Source organism: Babylonia areolata, chromosome 1, assembly GCF_041734735.1.
Source record: "Babylonia areolata isolate BAREFJ2019XMU chromosome 1, ASM4173473v1, whole genome shotgun sequence".
Classification (NCBI taxonomy): Eukaryota; Metazoa; Mollusca; class Gastropoda; order Neogastropoda; family Buccinidae; genus Babylonia; species Babylonia areolata.
In genome coordinates, this window is record NC_134876.1 from 65,550,232 (window position 1) to 65,568,116 (window position 17,885).

The following is a 17,885-nucleotide window of genomic DNA, read 5'->3' on the forward strand; positions in this document are numbered from 1 at the left end:
TGTGTGTGTGTGTGTGTGTGTGTGTGTGTGTGTGTGTGTGTGTGTGTGTGTGCGTCTGTTGTGTTTGTGTGTGTGTGTGGTATTATTCCACAAAAGCGCTATTTCTTGTTGACAACAATATGTAAATACAGAATTGGTTTAAACGCACATCGACATGAATGAGTACATATTTGAGACAAATAGCCACAGGGAGAAAGAAGAGAGAGAGAGAGAGAGAGAGAGAGAGAGAGAGAGAGAGAGAGAGAGAGAGCGATTATTGTTGTAAGAACACACGCGCTCATCCAGATCAACTGATTCAAAATACATTGTATAAATCAAAACAAACATCGTTCAATATATCGAGTACGTCACACGCCCTTGCACAGTTTAAAATGGTGATCTTTCATCGAATAATTCAATGGCGTAATCTGTAAACATCAAACTCTCTCTCTCTCTCTCTCTCTCTCTCTCTCTCTCTCTCTCTCTCTCTTCTTTTGGCGGTTTTTCCATTCCGAGGGCTGGATGAAAAATTCTATTACCCTCAGGAATAAAAACTCATTCATTCATTCATTCATTCATCCATTCATTTATTCTCTCTCTCTCTCTCTCTCACACACACACACACACACACACACACACACACACACACACACACACACACACACACACATATATATATATATATATTAACTCATATTTATTAATAGACGCATGACTTCGTAGGCGCAATCACAGTAACAGTTCATGAGTATTTCCCCTCAGAACCAACCTACAACCATTCTTATTTTCACTTCGAAACACGACTTAAAATATATTGTACCATTTTCATCATTCATAATTACGTGTGTTCACAGACAGACACAACTGCAATCCGGTTAAGAACACACACACACACACACACACACATATGCGCGCGCGCGCGTGGAGACAGGAACAGCAGACTGAGACGTAAACACGATTAAAATGATTCCTGAATGAAATAAGTAAGTCTTGAGGAAATTAGTCGCAAAATGATATTCACATATCTTTTCTTCTGTTGTTTTTAGTATCGTATCCAAACCTTATTGCATAAAGCAAACAAGTCGGTAAATCTCAGTTTGAAATGCAGAAGTGCATATAGCACATACATTATTTCGATTTCAGGAAGAACAAATAATGTGTTGATAATAATGAAGGTATTAATTCATGATGTTATTCAGACAATGAAAAAAGGTTAAAATGTATGAACCCCCATCCCCACCTCCACCCCCCAAAAAAAACAGCTTTGTAAGTTTACTGGTCCACATTCAATACAACAAATATTTTGTTTATGAGGTGCTCGTGAAACAAATCTTGTACACAGAATTAACTCTCTCCATACGAACGGCGAAAGAGACGACGTTAACAGCGTTTCACCCCAGTTACCATCATCAAAATATTACAAGCAGAAGGCTCTTATACTGAAGAAGTGAATGTTGACAAAGAATACCACAGTCCTGACGACGGAAGCTATAGATTGGGTCATTCAGACATCCACTGGACATCCGAGGGGTCTGTGTAGAGGAGAAGAGAGGACTGGCCGTACTGAGTGAGTTAAAATCTTACTTATGGTCCGCATTTAGACAACAACAACAACAAAACAAGAGAGGAGAAAATGGGAGAGGGGGATGTCTATGGTCAATTTGATCATGTGATATAGCTGTCTACACCTTCTATATTTTGTTGTTGTTTTGTTGTTGTTGAATTTTGTTGTTGTTGTTATTGTTGTTTGTTGTTGCTTCTTCGAGGGAGGGGTGCAAGGAGTGTATCAAATCGTGACTAAACGAAACAAAATATCAAAGTGATTCCTGAAATATTTTGTTTAGATAGTGCAAAATTTCCACGAAAATCAAACTGTTTATGACACATCGATAGATGTTTTGTTTTTTCTCTGTTGTTGTCTTTACTTTTCTTTCTTTACCTTATTTTCCCCTCATTGACAAAGAACAATTTTTTCGTGTAATGTCTTTTTGTGTGTGTGTGTGTTTTGGGGGTTGTTTGTTTGTTTGTTTTTTCGGGGGCGGGGGGGGTATTTGTTTTTTTATTTCAGTCTGTGATATCATTTCGACACGGATAACACTTTTGCTCATTCTGTGGAGTTTTAGGTCTTTTAAGCCTGGCACTCGGCGTTCACAGCTGACCAGAGGGGGTATGCTCCCTGTCCGCAAAAAGTTCCAGTGAAGTCATCCAGCGGTAAGGACCACGTCATCACTCCGCCATAGCCGTTGGTCTTCGCGTAGCGAGCCTGAAAAAAAAGGGGAAGGAAGATGATCACTTTTAAATTGTGAGTGGATAAAGGGAGGGTACTCTGTGTTTCGTCTCTTTCCTTTTTCTGCATATATATATATATATATATATATATATATATATCTGTGTGTGTGTGTGTGTGTGTGTGTGTGTGTGTGTGAGCAATATTGGTTGATATTGGTGTTATATTTGTTTGCTTTCTTGTTTATTTATTCGGGTGTTACTGTTTTGTTTAGTTGTGTTTTTTTTAATTGTGTTTTCATTTGTAATTGGTTTTGTTTTCCTTTTTTTTGTGGGGTGGGGTTTTGCTTTTTTTCTTTTTCTTTTTTTTATCCCTCTTTTTTTTGGGGGGAGGGGGTTGTCTTGTTTTGCTTTTATTTTCCATTCTTTGCTTGTTTGTTTTGGGGACGGTGGGTTGGACTATTTTTTCAACAAGGGATGATAAAAGAAACTTGAGACCCAGAATTCTCTCACTCTCTCTCTCTCTCTCTACACACACACACACACACACACACACACACACACACACACACATATATATATATATATACAGTCCGGTTGAAAAAATATCTCTTTTGTTAGAATCTCTGTGTGTGAGAATAGCAGCAGTGGAAGTATGTGTGTGTGAGCGTGTGTGTCTATCTGTCTGTCTGTGCATCTGTGTGTGCTTGTGCCTATGTGTGTGTGTTTGCATGTTATTATTTTTTGTTGTTGTTTGAGGGGTTGGTCTTTTTTTTCGATATACTAATCAGAGAAAGACAAACAAACACAGACAGACAAGACAAACAGGCAGATGGACAAACGGAAAGAACACACACACACACACACACACACACACACACACACACACACACATCCGGATGAAGACGTTGACACGGCATCACACAATCATATAGGTAGGTATAGATTATACACTACACACCTTCTCTCTGACACTGTCCCTGTTCTCATAGCCCACCCACTGGTCGCCCTGCACCAGGTAAGGGACCTTCTGGGACTCGATCCAGTGAAGGGTTGACGTGCCCAACATCCCGCACACCTGAAGGGGGGAACACAGCAGTTCAACATTCAGTTCATTTTCCTTTCACTACGGTGTCATTCCTTTTTATACTGTCGTTGGATTTGATTGGATTGGGTTGTGTTGGGTTGGTGGGGTTGGTGGTGTTGGGTTGGGTTAGGTTGGGTTGGATTGGAATGAATTGGGTTGGGTTGGCTTGGGTTGGCTTGGGCCCAAAATCCCGCACACCTGAGGGTGGGAAACATTGAGTTCATCTCCTTTCACACACCCGCAAACGGGAGTATGGCTGCCGACGTGGCGGGGTAAAAATGGTCATACATGTAAAAGCCCGCTCCTGTACATACGAGTGAACGTAGAAGTTGGAGCCCACAAACGAAGAAAGAAGAAGAGGAAGATCTTCTTTCACACTGTCATTCCTTTTCATTATTGTTGTGTTGTGTGGTGGTGTGTGGTGTGGTGTTGTGTGGTGTTGTATTGTATGGTGTTGTATTGTATTGTGCCCAAAGTCCCGCACACATGAGGGGGTGTGGGAGGCCGGGGGTGGGGTGGGGGGGCACAGCAGTATCAAGATTTCAGTTCAGTTTCCTTTCACACTGTTATTCTTTTTTCGTGATCGTTGTGTTGTGTTGGGTTGGGTTGTGCTGGGTTGGGTTGGGTTATATTGTATTGTAATGTATTATACTACTATTAATTGTTTGTCACAACAGATCTGTCTGTGTGAAATTCGGGTTCTCCCCAAGGAGAGCGCGTCGCTACACTGAGAGCGCCACCCTGTATTGTTTTGTTTGTTTTGTTTTTTTGTTGTTGGCGGTGGTGGTGGTGGTGGTGGTGGTGGTGTGTGTGTGTGTGTGTGTGTGTGTGTGTGTGTGTGAGTGTGTGTGTGTGTGTGTGTGTGTGTGTGTTTCACTCAGAGCACCAGCTCACATCGTAGTAAGACAGGATGCCAGATTCACATGTGTGTGTGTGTGTGTGTCTGTGTCTCTGTGTGTGTGTGTGTGTGTGTGTGTGTGTGTGTGTGTGTGTGTGTCTGTGTGTGTGTGTGTGTGTGTGTCTCTGTGTGTGTGTGTGTGTGTGTGTGTGTGTGTGTGTGTGTGTGTTTCACCCAGAGCACTAGCTCACCTCATAGTGAGACAGGAAGCCAGATTCACGGGTGTAGGTGCCGGCGGTCCCCCCTCCTGACACCGGTGCCCCAAGAGACGTCTGGGACGGGTCAGTCAGCCTGAAGGTGCGAGCGTATGTGGGAATCCCGATCACCAACTTCTCCTTGGGACACCCTTTCTGCACCCAGTAACGTGCTACCCAGTCCTGTCACGGTGAATCAATATCAATAAAAATTATGACCAAAAAATCGAATCGAGCAACCAAAAAAAAAATCAAATCAAATCAAATTATGTGCTTAATTAAAGTGGGTGTTAATGGGCTATTTCAAGGCTAAATACAAGTCACTTCTGGAATAAAACCAGTCGAAGAGAAGACAGAAATGTAGTAAAAGGGGAAGAGTAACATGAAACGAAACGATCAATGATAATCCATAAGGTCAAATGAACTCAAATGAAGTAAAATTAACAACAAAATAAAGCAAGATGGACACAGTAAACAAGATAGATTTGGACAATCGGGATTAATCGGTACAATAAATCTTTACGGGAAAAAAGAGCATTGCAACAGAAACAAGAGCATCATTTCATGCAATATTTTTTCGGTATCTATGCGGTGTGTGTGTGTGTGTGTGTGTGTGTGTGTGTGTGTGTGTGTGTGTGTGTGTGTATGTGTGTGTGTATTACTAACAATGAATCCCAATGCCGCCGACCAGAATTCGACACCAGCTCTTTTAACCAAACCTGACTGTTTTTACCACTAAGCCACTTCTGTCCCCCTAACACTTTCCAGCGGGTTTAAAGTATCAGTAACAGTGTCAGTAGCTCAAGGAGGCGTCACTGCGTTCGGTCAAATCCATGTACGCTATACCACATCTGCCAAGCAGCAGCTCGGATGCCTGACCAGCAGCGTAACGCAACGTGCTTAAAGCACAGACACTAACTAACACACTACACTATCAGTGTCTGTGGTTCAAGTAGCGCTTCGGGTGTGTAGTTAGGCCCTTGAAGTGATCGTGCCGGATGTCCTGACTCACCCCTCTCGAACAACGAAAGCCTCGCCGAACTAAGAGGACCCAAGCCCTGAAGTCCTTGATCGTAGTTTAAAGTGTCAGTCAAGAGGTCGCTGAACCCCGCTGTACCTATTGCAAAGAGATATGTTGTTCAGGTATGCCGGGTGAATTAGTCACAGCGGCCTGTTGTTCAAGTATGCCGGGTGAATTAGTCACAGCGGCCTGTTGTTCAAGTATGCCGGGTGAATTAGTCACAGCGGCCTGTTGTTCAAGTATGCCGGGTGAATTAGTCACAGCGGCCTGTTGTTCAAGTATGCCGGGTGAATTAGTCACAGCGGCCTGTTGTTCAAGTATGCCGGGTGAATTAGTCACAGCGGCCTGGTTTCAGGTTGTGTGCCACTTGCTTGTGTGTGTGTGTGTGTGTGTGTGTGTGTGTGTGTGTGTTACGGACGGTAAGGGGGCTGGGGAAGGGGGGGGGAGGGGCTGAGCCACGCACCACGTTCAGATAACTCTGGGGTCCAGTCTCACTGGGATGGGCGTAGAGGGCTGCCTGATGCCCCGTCACCGGGTCCCAGGAGCCGTGAAGGTCGTAGGACATCAGATTGATGAAGTCCAGATGCCTGCCACCCGAAATAATGATATCTAACTACAACAACGACGACAGCATCCACAACAACAACAACAACCACAACAACACTGCACTGAAGGTCGTTAGATATCAGGTTGATGAAGTTCAGATACCTGCCTCCCAGAATGATAACATTTAACAACAATGACGATGACAACAACGATACTACAGTGAAGGTCGTTGGACATCAGACTAATGAAGTCAGATACCTGCCCCCCAAAATGATAACATTTAACAACAACAACAGCAACAACAACAACAGCAACAACAACAACAAACAACAACAGCAGTACTGCCGCGAAGGCCGTACAACATCAGGGGCCGTATTCAAGAGAACATCTTGCCTGAGGGTACATGTGTACCTGCAGGTAATCTGCCTGAGGCAAGGCAAACTGCCCGAGGGTAAGCAATGTCCAGTATTCATGAACACAAGAGTCTACCCGTGTCTACAAACCCGAAGGCAATTTACCCTTACTACCTGCCAAGGGTGACTGCCCAGGAAGCAGAAGTAAATATGGCGGAACCTTTTGCAGCATTTTTCTTTCCTTTATTTTAAAGGGAAAACAGGCATGCTTTACGGATAGCACGTGTTTTGCGAACTCTCTGGACAATGTTCCAGCTGTGGTGCATGAGAAGTGAAACTGAGAGCACGTCGGGATTTAAAAAAAAAAAAAAAAAAAGAATGGGTCAGCTGTCTGAGCGAACCACACGTGTCTTGAACACGAAGATAACTTATCCTTCATGGCAAACTGTACCCGTGGGTCCCAACCATGTCAAAGATAACTTGCCCGAAGGCAAAATGAATTTTGTCTTGAATACAGCCCCAGACTGATCAAGTCCAGTGAATCTATAACAAACAAAATAAATAAATAAACGGAGCTGAGGCCTGAACTATATGTAAGCCCATAAAGCTAGTCTTCTTCTTCTTCTTCTTCTTCTTGAAGAAGAAGACCTATCCCCCTCCAAACTCCAAACCCCTCCTTTTTTTTTTATTTCTCTTTTTTTTTTATATACCCCAGGGTTGGGTGGAAAACAACATATGTTTTGTTTATCTCATTACCATGGTCAAATAAGATTTTGTTTTGTTTCCTTCTTCTTCTTCTTCTTCTTCTTCTCCTCCTCCTCCTCCTCCTCCTCCTTCTTCTTCTTCTTCTCTCACTGTCTCAATACCCTGGTCAAATAAAAATTTTGTTTCATTTCGTTTCTTCTTATTCTTCTTTTTTTCTTCTTCTTTTTTTTTTTCTTCTTCTTCTTCTTCCACGTGACGACCAACATCAGTATGCTGATGAAAAATGTCGTTTTGTGAGAGAATGCTTGACGGTCGCAGGGCGCGATTTTATCTGGACTGCTGACAGATGTGCAGACATTGAGATCCTACTCTAGTTTTTGGAAACAACAACACCACCACCACCAACAACAGGAGAAATGTGTCCTTGTGGTAATGCATCCCCGACTAGGGACCGAGTGTCCACCGGTTCGAGTCCCTTATACAGACCAGGATTTTTACTTCCACCGTCCGCCACCCTTCAATTCCCTGCAGGACCTTCAATGGTGGTCTGGATGCTAGTCATTCGGATGAGACGACAAACCGAGGTCCGGTGTGCGGCATGCATTTAGCGCCACGTAAAAGAACCTATACTTCGGCACAGAAAGGGATCTCCGAAGGGCAAATTTAGGTAGAAAAATTCAATTTAATATTAAAACAAATGAGAATAATAGTTCAGTCACAAAGCCATTTTAAACCTCTGTAAAACGCTTTCCAGCAGCACATCACACACACACACACACACACACACACACACACACACACACACTACAATCCACCAAACGACTTACTGTGAAATCTGAGGAATGTCATAGGCTGTGTCAATGATAGTCTTCCCGGCAGCCACTGCGGCAGTCAGCAACAATGGCGTCCCCCCGTTCTGAGCAGCATCCTCCTCGTACGTTTCTCGCAGTTGCTGAAGGATGGAGAAAGGTGGCAGAATGGTTAAGACACTCAGCTGCCATTACAGAGAGTCCGTGAGGGTGTGGGTTCGAATCCCGATCTCGCCCTTTCTCCCAAGTTTGACTGGAAAATCAAACTGAGCGTTTAGTCTTTCGGATGAGACGATAAACCGAGGCGCACTTGGCGCACTGAAAAAGAACCCCTAGCAACGAGAGTGTTGTCCTCTGGCAAAATAACGTAAAATGAAATCCACTCTGATAGGTACACAAATATATAAGCATGCACTCAAGGCCTGAGTAAGCGCTTTGGGTTATGCTGCTGTCAGGCATCAGCTTAGCAGATGTGGTGTAGCGTATATGGATTTGTCCGAACGCAGTGACGCCTCCTTGAGAAACTGAAACTGCTGAAGGAAGGGGAGGCCAAAAAAACTTCTTTTTTTTCCTGGAGAGGAACTTGTGGTTCGATACGTCGCTTTTCTTACGTATCGCTTTTCTCATCTCCTGTGCAAGTCGATTTTTACTACAATAGTCTTTAAGTCTACCTTTTATTCTTCGGGGGAAGGGGGTGGGGGGTCAGACACGTAAAAAAAAAATACCACTAAATAAATAGATGAATATAATTCTACATAGATCATTTCATTAGTAAACTTTACTAACAAATTAAAGAAAGAAAGAAAAACAGAAAGAAAGAAAGAAAGAAACAAGCTAAAGCTGAGCAACAACAACAACAACCAAAAAAAAAAAAAAGATAAATTTAAAACAATAAAACACCTGCGCAGCAACTCACCTGCACCAGAAAGGTAAACCTGTCGCGGTCCTCACTAGGGCTACCCCGGTTGGCCGGGTACTCCCAGTCCAGGTCCAGCCCATCAAAGCCGTGCTTCTTCAAGAAGGAGAGGGACTGTTCGGCAAACTGTTGCCGGCTCTGAGCAGTGGCGACCATGCTGGTGAAGGGGGCGGAGCCCATGTTCCAGCCGCCGACCGCCAGAAGCGTCTTCACTTCCGGGTTGTTCTTCTTCAGGTTGTTGAAACGCTCGTACCTGTGTGTGGGATACCAGGTGGCGTTAGAGGTTTAGGTGGGGTGGGATGGGGTGGGAGGGGGTGTCTTTCGAGTGGGGCCAAGTGTTTTGTTGCTTGTTAGTTTAGTTGTTTTTTTGTTGTTGGGTTTTTTTGGGTTTTTTTGTTGTTGTTTTTGTTGTAGTTGGGTTTTTTGGGGGGAGTTGGGGGGGTTCTTTTAGCATGTGGTGTTGAGTTCACAGATCGAATGTTTCATGCTCAGGTGCACACATTTTGTTCTTTATCTCACACACACACACGCCACCACCACAACAGCAGCAACAGCAACAACAATACGATGCTGTTATTGTTGTTTTCAACACAGCAACAATAGACCTCCACATGTCACCACTACCACCACCACCACAACAACAACAATAACAACAATACGATATTACTGAGGTTTCATTTTTCAACACAGGAGAAGCAGACCACTTATTTAGTCCACTTAAAATGTATCGCCTACCACCGGGTTATTACACATACTAACGTTGTGTGTGTAGCCTAAACACACACGTGAGCCAAAAAAACGTGTTAACTCTCTCCATACGAACGGCGAAAGAGACGACGTTAACAGCATTTCACCCCAGTTACCATCATCAAAATATTGCAAGCGGAAGGCTCTTATACTGAAGAGGTGAATGTTGACAAAGAATACCTCAAGTCTGACGACGGAAGCTAAAGACTGAGTCATTCAGACACCCACTGGACATCCGAAGGGTCTGTGTAGAGGAGAAGAGAGGCCTGGCCGTACTGAGTGAGTTGAGACAGTCATCAGTCGTGACTGACAAGGACCATCAGAACAGCAGAGAAGACAACTGCTGTCCAAACACTACCTGGGCTCGACAGAGGAGAATTTCTTGTCCCAAACTGCACGAACAATGATGGTCAGTCGTGTTGGACGATGACCATCAGAACAGAAGAGGAGGCAACTGCTGTCCCGACTATCTGGGCTAGAATTTGATTATTGTGAAGAGTATCTTGCCCAAGTTACATCCCCACTCTCTCGGCCAAGAGGGTTTCAGGACAGCCGGCATTGGGGATGGTCCCCAAAGGCCAACCAGCCCCCAAGGCTGCAGCACAAAGAGCCAGTGCAATTTTGCCTCCAGGTTTGAGAGTCATAGTCCTTCACAAAAGACTAAGCTTTAAATGATTCCCCATTGCAATGAAGAAACCATTGATGATACAGCTCTCACTTTGTTGTTGGCCCAAATGTAAACATACGTCAATCTGTGATATATAAGCTGAGTGTTGGCCGACTAGGACCATCAGAACAGCAGAGGAGGCAACCGCTGTTCCGACAAAAAAAACTACCTGAGCTAGATATAGGAGAGTGTCTTGCCCCCCAAAATTGCACGAACGTACATGCCGGTCATCCATGATGTGCTCTCGTCGTTCCACTCAAAGGCCGTCAGGTTGTTTCCGTTCAGCTTGGCAAAGGCGTACACAAGGTGGGTGCACAGGGAGGCGTTCACGTCCTCTGGAAAGAAGCTGCCCTCTCCAGGCCTGTACTGGGACCAGTTGGTGTAGTAGCACACTCGGCGAGGGCAGCCTCCTGAAACCACAAGTTAAAAATAAAATATGAAAAAATAAAAAGGAGGGGGGGGGGAGGTGAGGATGCAGTTGAGTTTTTGTGTGAATTCATCATCGATTCTCTCTCTCTCTCTCTCTCTCTCTCTCTCTCTCTCTCTCTCTCTCTCTCTCTCTCTCTCTCTCTCTCCCTTGCTCAAGCAGCATTATACACACACAGACACCTGACCTGAAAGTCTCGTAAAACATCACCTAACAAAGCAAAAACGTTAATAACATAATGATGATAATTATAACAGTAACAACAACGATAATATTAATAATAAAATTACCAACAACAACAACAACAACGGTGATAATAATAATAATAATAATGATAATGATAATAACTAATGAATAAACAAATAAATAAATACGTGAATAACGCACCGGAAGACGGGGATGTGGTCGTGGTGGTTGTCTTCACGGGGGTGGTAGTTTTGGTGGTAGGTCCGGCGGTGGCGGGGTTAGCGGTAGTAGTAGTGGTGGCTGCTTTGGTGGTGGTGGTGGTGGTGGTGGGCGTTTTTCTCGTGGTGGTGGTGGTGGTAGTAGTAGTACTAGTCGTTGTGGTTGGCGTCTTTGTGGTGTCGCCGTCGTCGTTGTCGTCGCCACCAGAAGAGCCGCTTGTGCAGTCCACGTTGTAGGGCCAGTCGCAGTAACCCCTCTGCTCGTTGAAGACCAGGTCGTTGGTGCAGTAGCGGATCAGGGGCTGTCCGTGCACGCACGTGTAGAAGGCCGAGCAGTCCGTGGGACTCCGGAACATCGTGCCATGTGTAAGTCCGGCACAGCTGGGCTCTGTGGGAGAATGATTGATAGTTATGGGTACACACGCGCATGTGTGTGTGTGTGTGTGTGTGTGTGTGTGTGTGCGTGTGTGTGTGTGTGTGTGTGTGTGTGTGTGTGTGTGTGTGCATCTATCTGTGTGTGTGTGTGTGTGTGTGTGCACGTATGTGCTTGACAGAACGTGAATGAATCTGTGTTGTGTCTTTCCATGCAAGCACGCCAAATTATTTGGTAAAAATATAATAATAATAATAATGATAATAATAATAATAATAATAATATAAATACATATGCTGTCACCGACAACAACAAAAAATAGAAAATAGAAAAACCAGTTCCCATATTTACCATTCACAAGAGGTTGAGTGGAAGAGGTGGTCGTGGTGGAGGCACGGGTGGTGGTGGTGGTGGTGATGGTGGTGGTGGTGGTGGCAGGGTCGTTCACTGAGCCGGGACGGTTACCATCTGTACAGTCCACGTTTCTTGCCCAGTCACACACGTGCAGTGTCACACTGAACATCGTTCCCGCAGGACAGCGAGAGCCGTAGGGCCGGCCAAAAACGCACCTGTTTGTTGTGGACACAAGCAACAACAAAAACACACACTGGCATTATTACTCTAGCATGATCTTTTTGATAATGTTTGGTATCTTGTGGTCAGTTTCTTCCTTTTTGATATTTACATATGTGTTCTATTTGTTAATGCCTAGGGCTTGTTTTCAAGATTAGGCATAAATGCTCATAATAATAATGATAATAATAATAATAATGATCTTTCGTATTTGGGTCCCACCATGGATTGACGTTTGGTTGTTTATTTTTGATTGGTCTGTTGTTGCTTTCTGCTTTTATTGTTTTGGTTTGTTGTTGTTGTTTTGTTTTTGTTTTTGTTTTGTTTGTTTTTTGGTTGCTTTTTTGTTTTGTTTTGTTTTTTGTTTTTGTTTTTTTGTTGTTTTTTGGGGTTTTGTTGTTGTTGTTGTTTTTTTTTTTGGGGGGGGCGTTGTTGATGTTTTGGTATGTTTGTTTGTTTGTTTTGTCTCATTTTTGTGATAAAAAAAACTAATGTACATAAGCTTTCCTTTTCGTTACTAGACCACGATGAGAGACAGAAACAGGCAGAGAGACAGACAAGCAAAGACTGACAAGAGACAGATTGAGAAAGTGTCAAATAAAAACTATTATTTGTTTTTTGGTTGTTGTTACGTGTTTGCTTGTTTGTTGTTGTTGTTGTTACTTGTGTTTGTTTGTTTTTTGTTTGTTTGATTGTTTGTTTTCTTTTTTTAATTTAAACTTTTGAGTTTCGGTTTTATTTTCTCAAGGAAGCGTCACTGCGTTCCGACTAATCAATACAGTCTACGCTGCACCACATCTGCTAAGCAGATGCCTAAAAAGAAACGTAACCAAATGCTAATTGTCAGGTCAGACCTTGAGGGAAAAAATTAATGAAATGTTAAAAAAAAAAAAAAGATTAATAACGAAAAAAAAATCAATAACGAAAAATAAAAGATAAATAACGACATAAAAAAATGAAAATTAGAAATATTTTTAATTTGCACTCACCTAACAATCGGGAATACAACAAGAGAGGCAAGGCCTTCAAGACACTTGGGATACACTTTTTAAAAAATCCAAGCTTTTTATGTATTGAGTATAATTTCAAAAATGTAATGTTTAAGATGAGAAAGATCAGTTTAAAGCAAATTAACTCCCCTAGCATTAATTACAGAGTAATTTCACTTTTTTACTATCTGCACCAAAACGTTTGCAAAATAAATAAAACTTCCATGCTTACCAAAAGAAGTTCCTGTTTGAACAAAAAATGATAATAATGACTGCTCTTGTTGCTGGGTCAGAATATCAGATCAAAGTGCCAAGTTTAGAGAATACAAAAAATATAAATATAACAGTAAATGCAGTTTGCATGTAATTAGGCTTCTTTTTTCTTTTTTTTTCTTTTTTGTGCCCATCCCAGAGGTGCAATATTGTTTTAAACAAAATGACTGGAAAGAACTGAACTTTTCCTATTTTTATGCCTAATTTGGTGTCAACTGACAAAGTATTTGCAGAGAAAATGTCAATGTTAAAGTTTACCACGGACACACACACACACACACACACACACACACACACACACACACACACACAGAGAGAGAGAGAGAGAGAGAGAGAGAGACAACCGAACACCGGGTTAAAACATAGACTCACTTTGTTTACACAAGTGAGTCAAAAATGAGCGACAACACAAACGATATAAAGATGCGACGCATTTCCTTTCGACCCTATCGCCCTTTCCAAAGACGAAACTACGAAACATACAAATGAAAACGAACACACACAGAGACTTAAAATTTGAAACCAGATTTTTCACTGCAATTACACTTTGATCACTAGCTCTGATTCAGGTAGTTCAAATGCATTTTTATTTTCAAATCATGTTGAATTATTGTCGTAAATTACTTTCAACGGAACAATAAATGTAAGATTTATTGATGTAAAAATAGATACGGCAGTAAATGTTTTTCGTTAATGTATGATTACAGATATATTCATAAGTGCGCATAGTTCTGAGGAACAATGCGTTTGTTTGTTTGTGTATGTGAGCGCCAGCACGTTCGTTCGTGTTGTGCGCACTTGTGTGTGTGTGTGTGTGTGTGTGTGTGTGTGAGAGAGAGAGAGAGAGAGACATTACCTGTAGAAATTTCTGCAGTCGCTGGGATCGGCATAAAACCCACTTTCCTTTGATGTGCAGTCATATTTCAAGGCTGAAGCGAAAATAAAAGACGAAATATAGATCGTATTGTAAAATCCCTATCACTGTCAGCAATGCAAACCAGTGTGTACAGTACACAATGTATCATTTTCATTTCCAACCATCAAATAATGATGATGAGGATGATGATAAATATCACCATTACAATCATCATCGTCATCATCATTGTCATCAAACACAAATGTTCGACTTGACTACATGCCCGCACTAGACTACATACCCGGTCTCTCCCTCTCTCTCTCTCTCTCAAGCAAGCAGACAAGTAATCAAGCAGTCAACACGTGCAGAGTTTGCTATCCTCTGACAATGAGGAAGCTGTAATTTCACTCGCCAGTGTGTGTGGCATAGGCTGTTCACATCCGGGGAAAGAAAAACGGGCAGTCAGATTACGCTGTCATTATTTCTGTGAATAATAATTGTATTGCATCTGTATGTGCTTGATGGTCTCGTTGATTATGAACAGTTTATGAAATTTGTTGTTGTGCCCAACAACAAAAAAGTTTTGGACTTTCAATCTGAGGGTCCCGGGTTCGAATCTCGGTAACGGCGCATGGTGGACAAACGGTGATTTTTCCGATCTCCCATGTCGACATATGTGCCTGAACCCTCTTCGTGTGTACACGCAAGCAGAACATTAAATACGTACTTTCGTGGGTTATGGAAACAAGAACATATTCAGCATGCACACCCCTGAAAACGGAGTATGGCTGCCTACATGGCAGGGTTAAAACGGTCATACACCTAAAAGCCCACACGTGTACGTACGAATGAGCGTGGGAGTTGCAGCCCACGAACGAAGAAGAAGCTGTGCTTTATGGACTGTGTACCAAGTGTTCTTCCATTCAATACACTCAATGCTGCAATTGAGAACTGTATCCCCTTGGCATAAAGACTGCAGACAGGCCAATGTCAATAAAAAAAATGTCTGAAGCGTCTCTCTCTCTCTCTCTCTCTCTCTCTCTCTCTCTCTCTCTCTCTCTCTCTCTCTCTCTCTCAACTGAACGGTTAGTCGTGCACTTGTTTAACGTGTTTAAACTTCGGGATATTCTTTTCACATGTACTGTGTACTTACCTCCTCGAATGTGTGTGTGTGTGTGTGTGTGTGTGTGTGTGTGGTGTATGTTCTTTCTTTAACGTTTTTTCACTTTGAGTGACATCAAACATGTCATGTGTGTCTGGAGGGGGGGGGGGGGGGGGCGGGGAGGAGGTAGAGTTGGGATGGAGTTTTAAGGGAGATGTATAGAGAAAGGATAAACTATAACAATGGAATAAGCAATTCAGATGCGTGTATGTGTACTTGTGTATGTGTGTGCATGTGTCTGTCTGTTTGTAGGTGTATGTGTGTGCATGTGTGTGTGCATGTGTGTGTGTGTGTGTGTGTGTGTGTGTGTGTGTGTGTGTGTGTGTGTGTGTGTGTTAGTAAATCTAGTCGTAGAAGAGGCAAGCTTCTCACGGCCACTCACCTGCAGACACTATGATGTAGCAAGCCAAGCACAAAGCCACGAAGTGTTTTTTCGTGTCCAGCAACACCTGCCAACCAATCAATCAATCAATCAATCAATCATTCAATCATTCGTTCATCCATTCAGTCAATCTCGCCAGAAGCCTGTTATTCCAACCCACTGTTCGCAGATATATAACTAGGATCCCAAACGGATTGTTTAGGCTGGAGTATCAAATTGTTTCCCATTGCGAATACCGTTCTTTCAAATAGATACATTACAAACAAAATAAATTTTTATTACCTGCTGACAATGAACACACACACACACACACACACACACACACAGAGAGAGAGAGAGAGAGAGAGAGAGAGAGAGAGAGAACGAACGAACGAACGAACGAACGAACGATTTATTCAATATAAGGCCATTGCCCCATTTGAAGGGGTTAAACAAAAGTAAAAAAACTTTTCTACCTTATATAATGTTATGAATATTGTTAACATACAAATTAACATACGGACACAAAAGTATTGCGTGAACAAGTAAATACTCAGATTCCAAGAGAAAAACAACAACAAAGAGAGAGAGAGAGAGAGAGAGAGAGAGAGAGAGAGAGAGACTGGCAGGTAACTAGCAGTTTGGCAGTCTACTCAAGCAGTGGCTCAGCTAAAAACAAAAAGAAAAGATAAAAAGTGTCAACCATTGCCGAGAGAGTTCATCGTTCCCAACTGTTGTTGTTGTTGTTGTTTCCTTTATCTATATATAATAAATAATCATAGTAACATATTAGTATCAACTAAACCTCGTTCTTTTTGATTCATAATAAACAAGCATGAAAAGTTAAAAGACTTAAGAAAAACAGCTAGCAAGAGAACAAACAATAATTATTTTTGTTTCCATTTTCATTCGCCTTTGTTTCTCAGCCTGACCGTTTGGCTACATACGTTTGTGTGTGCGTGTGTGTGTGTGTGTGTGTGTGTGTGTGTGTGTGTGTGTGTACGTATGAGCCCGCGCGTGTGTGGGTGTGGGTGTTTTGTGTCAGTCGCTATTTGTGTATGCGGACGTATGTCGTTAGCTATCTGCATAACATGTTTGCCTTCAGTCTCAGTATGCTGAATCACGCTATTGTGACATGCTAGTGCCACTGCCACTGCCAATTCCGACACTGATAAAGTAGGCATACAGGCGCTTTATTATTATCATTATTATTATCATCGTTGTTGTTGTCGTTGTCGTTGCTATCATTACAGCAACAACAACAAAAACCAACAAAATTGTTAATTTAGCATTACCAATAATAACTGCTCTTTTAAAATATGGCAAGAAAGTAATAAACATCGTTCATGTTGTCATCATGTCGGATTTTTTATAATCTTTCACAACAAGTTGTCTCAATATGAAAAAAAATCGACCTACAAGCCTGTCACAGAAAAGAATATATATATATATATATATATATATATATATATATATATATATACATTCATACATACATATATGTGTATGTATATATGTATAATATATAGGCGACAGTGTGTTTACGTTCGCAACCATAAAAGATATGTTAATTCATACTGCGTATACATGAGAGACTGGCATCACATAGGACCAAGAGAGATATTAACACATTCCATGCATAACTTTTTGTTATAAACTCCACGAGCTCCTCTCGACTGTGTGAGAGTCAGTCTCCATTATCATTATCACTGTTGTCATCGTCATCATCATCATAATCACCATCATCATCATCATCATCATCATTACTATCATCATCATTATCATTATTAGATGTAACAACAACAAACAGAACTTACACGTACCATGATGGATGAAAGTATAAGCTGTTGCTTCTCGCTTTGAAAAAAAACCAACCAAACAAACAAACAACAACCAACAAAAATAACAACAGTAATAAACAACCAGCTCGCTGACAAAGATGAACGGCTTGACGCCTCGAGACTGCTGTATCAAACGCTCGGCGGTTGTACAGATATATATATATATATATACGAGGCTTCTGCCAGGTTGCGAAGGCGTTGACCGATCTTGTAGCCGCGGCGTTGTACGTATAAGGCTTGGCTGGGCAGGGCCTGAATGCTGATGAGTACGCAGCGGCCGCGCCCTTTAAATACACTAGGCACAGGAAAGCCGGTCGCTGACTAGCAGTGGTGGTGACGCACGACACGGTGTTTCGTGCGCAAATCCTGTCACTCAGGCGTCTTGGTGATTTCACAGACGAGTGTGTGTGCAGAGTTTGTGAAACTGGAGAAGACAGTCGTGACCTTCTACTTAACGTCACCCCGCTTTCGCGTTCTC

General features: G+C 42.3%; 1 protein-coding gene across 2 annotated transcripts; it reads right to left on the reverse strand.

Annotated features, from left to right (window-relative positions):
* Positions 1–405: 405 nt before the first annotated feature.
* On the reverse strand, positions 406–17,672 carry LOC143285690 (chitinase-3-like protein 1). 2 transcript variants are annotated; one of them, XM_076593101.1, is made up of 12 exons: positions 17,390–17,672; positions 15,588–15,654; positions 14,044–14,116; positions 11,704–11,921; positions 10,963–11,367; positions 10,369–10,558; positions 8,735–8,987; positions 7,837–7,961; positions 5,869–5,992; positions 4,382–4,567; positions 3,167–3,283; positions 406–2,242 (listed from the first exon to the last, which is right to left on the reverse strand). In XM_076593101.1, exons 1-12 carry the CDS (start codon positions 17,390–17,392, stop codon positions 2,108–2,110), a joined length of 1,896 nt encoding a protein of 631 aa, XP_076449216.1. In that variant the 5' UTR covers positions 17,393–17,672; the 3' UTR covers positions 406–2,107. The 2 variants fall into 2 exon arrangements, with proteins under 2 accessions (XP_076449216.1, XP_076449209.1); XM_076593094.1 differs by having other exon boundaries at positions 17,384–17,672.
* Positions 17,673–17,885: the final 213 nt, after the last annotated feature.

Coding starts and splice junctions, on each gene's coding strand:
- LOC143285690 (XM_076593094.1), bottom strand. Junction 10,559..10,962: donor GACCACATCCCCGTCTTCCG/GTGCGTTATTCA, acceptor TTGTGGTTTCAG/GAGGCTGCCCTCGCCGAGTG. Junction 4,568..5,868: donor CCCAGAGTTATCTGAACGTG/GTGCGTGGCTCA, acceptor TCACCGTGACAG/GACTGGGTAGCACGTTACTG.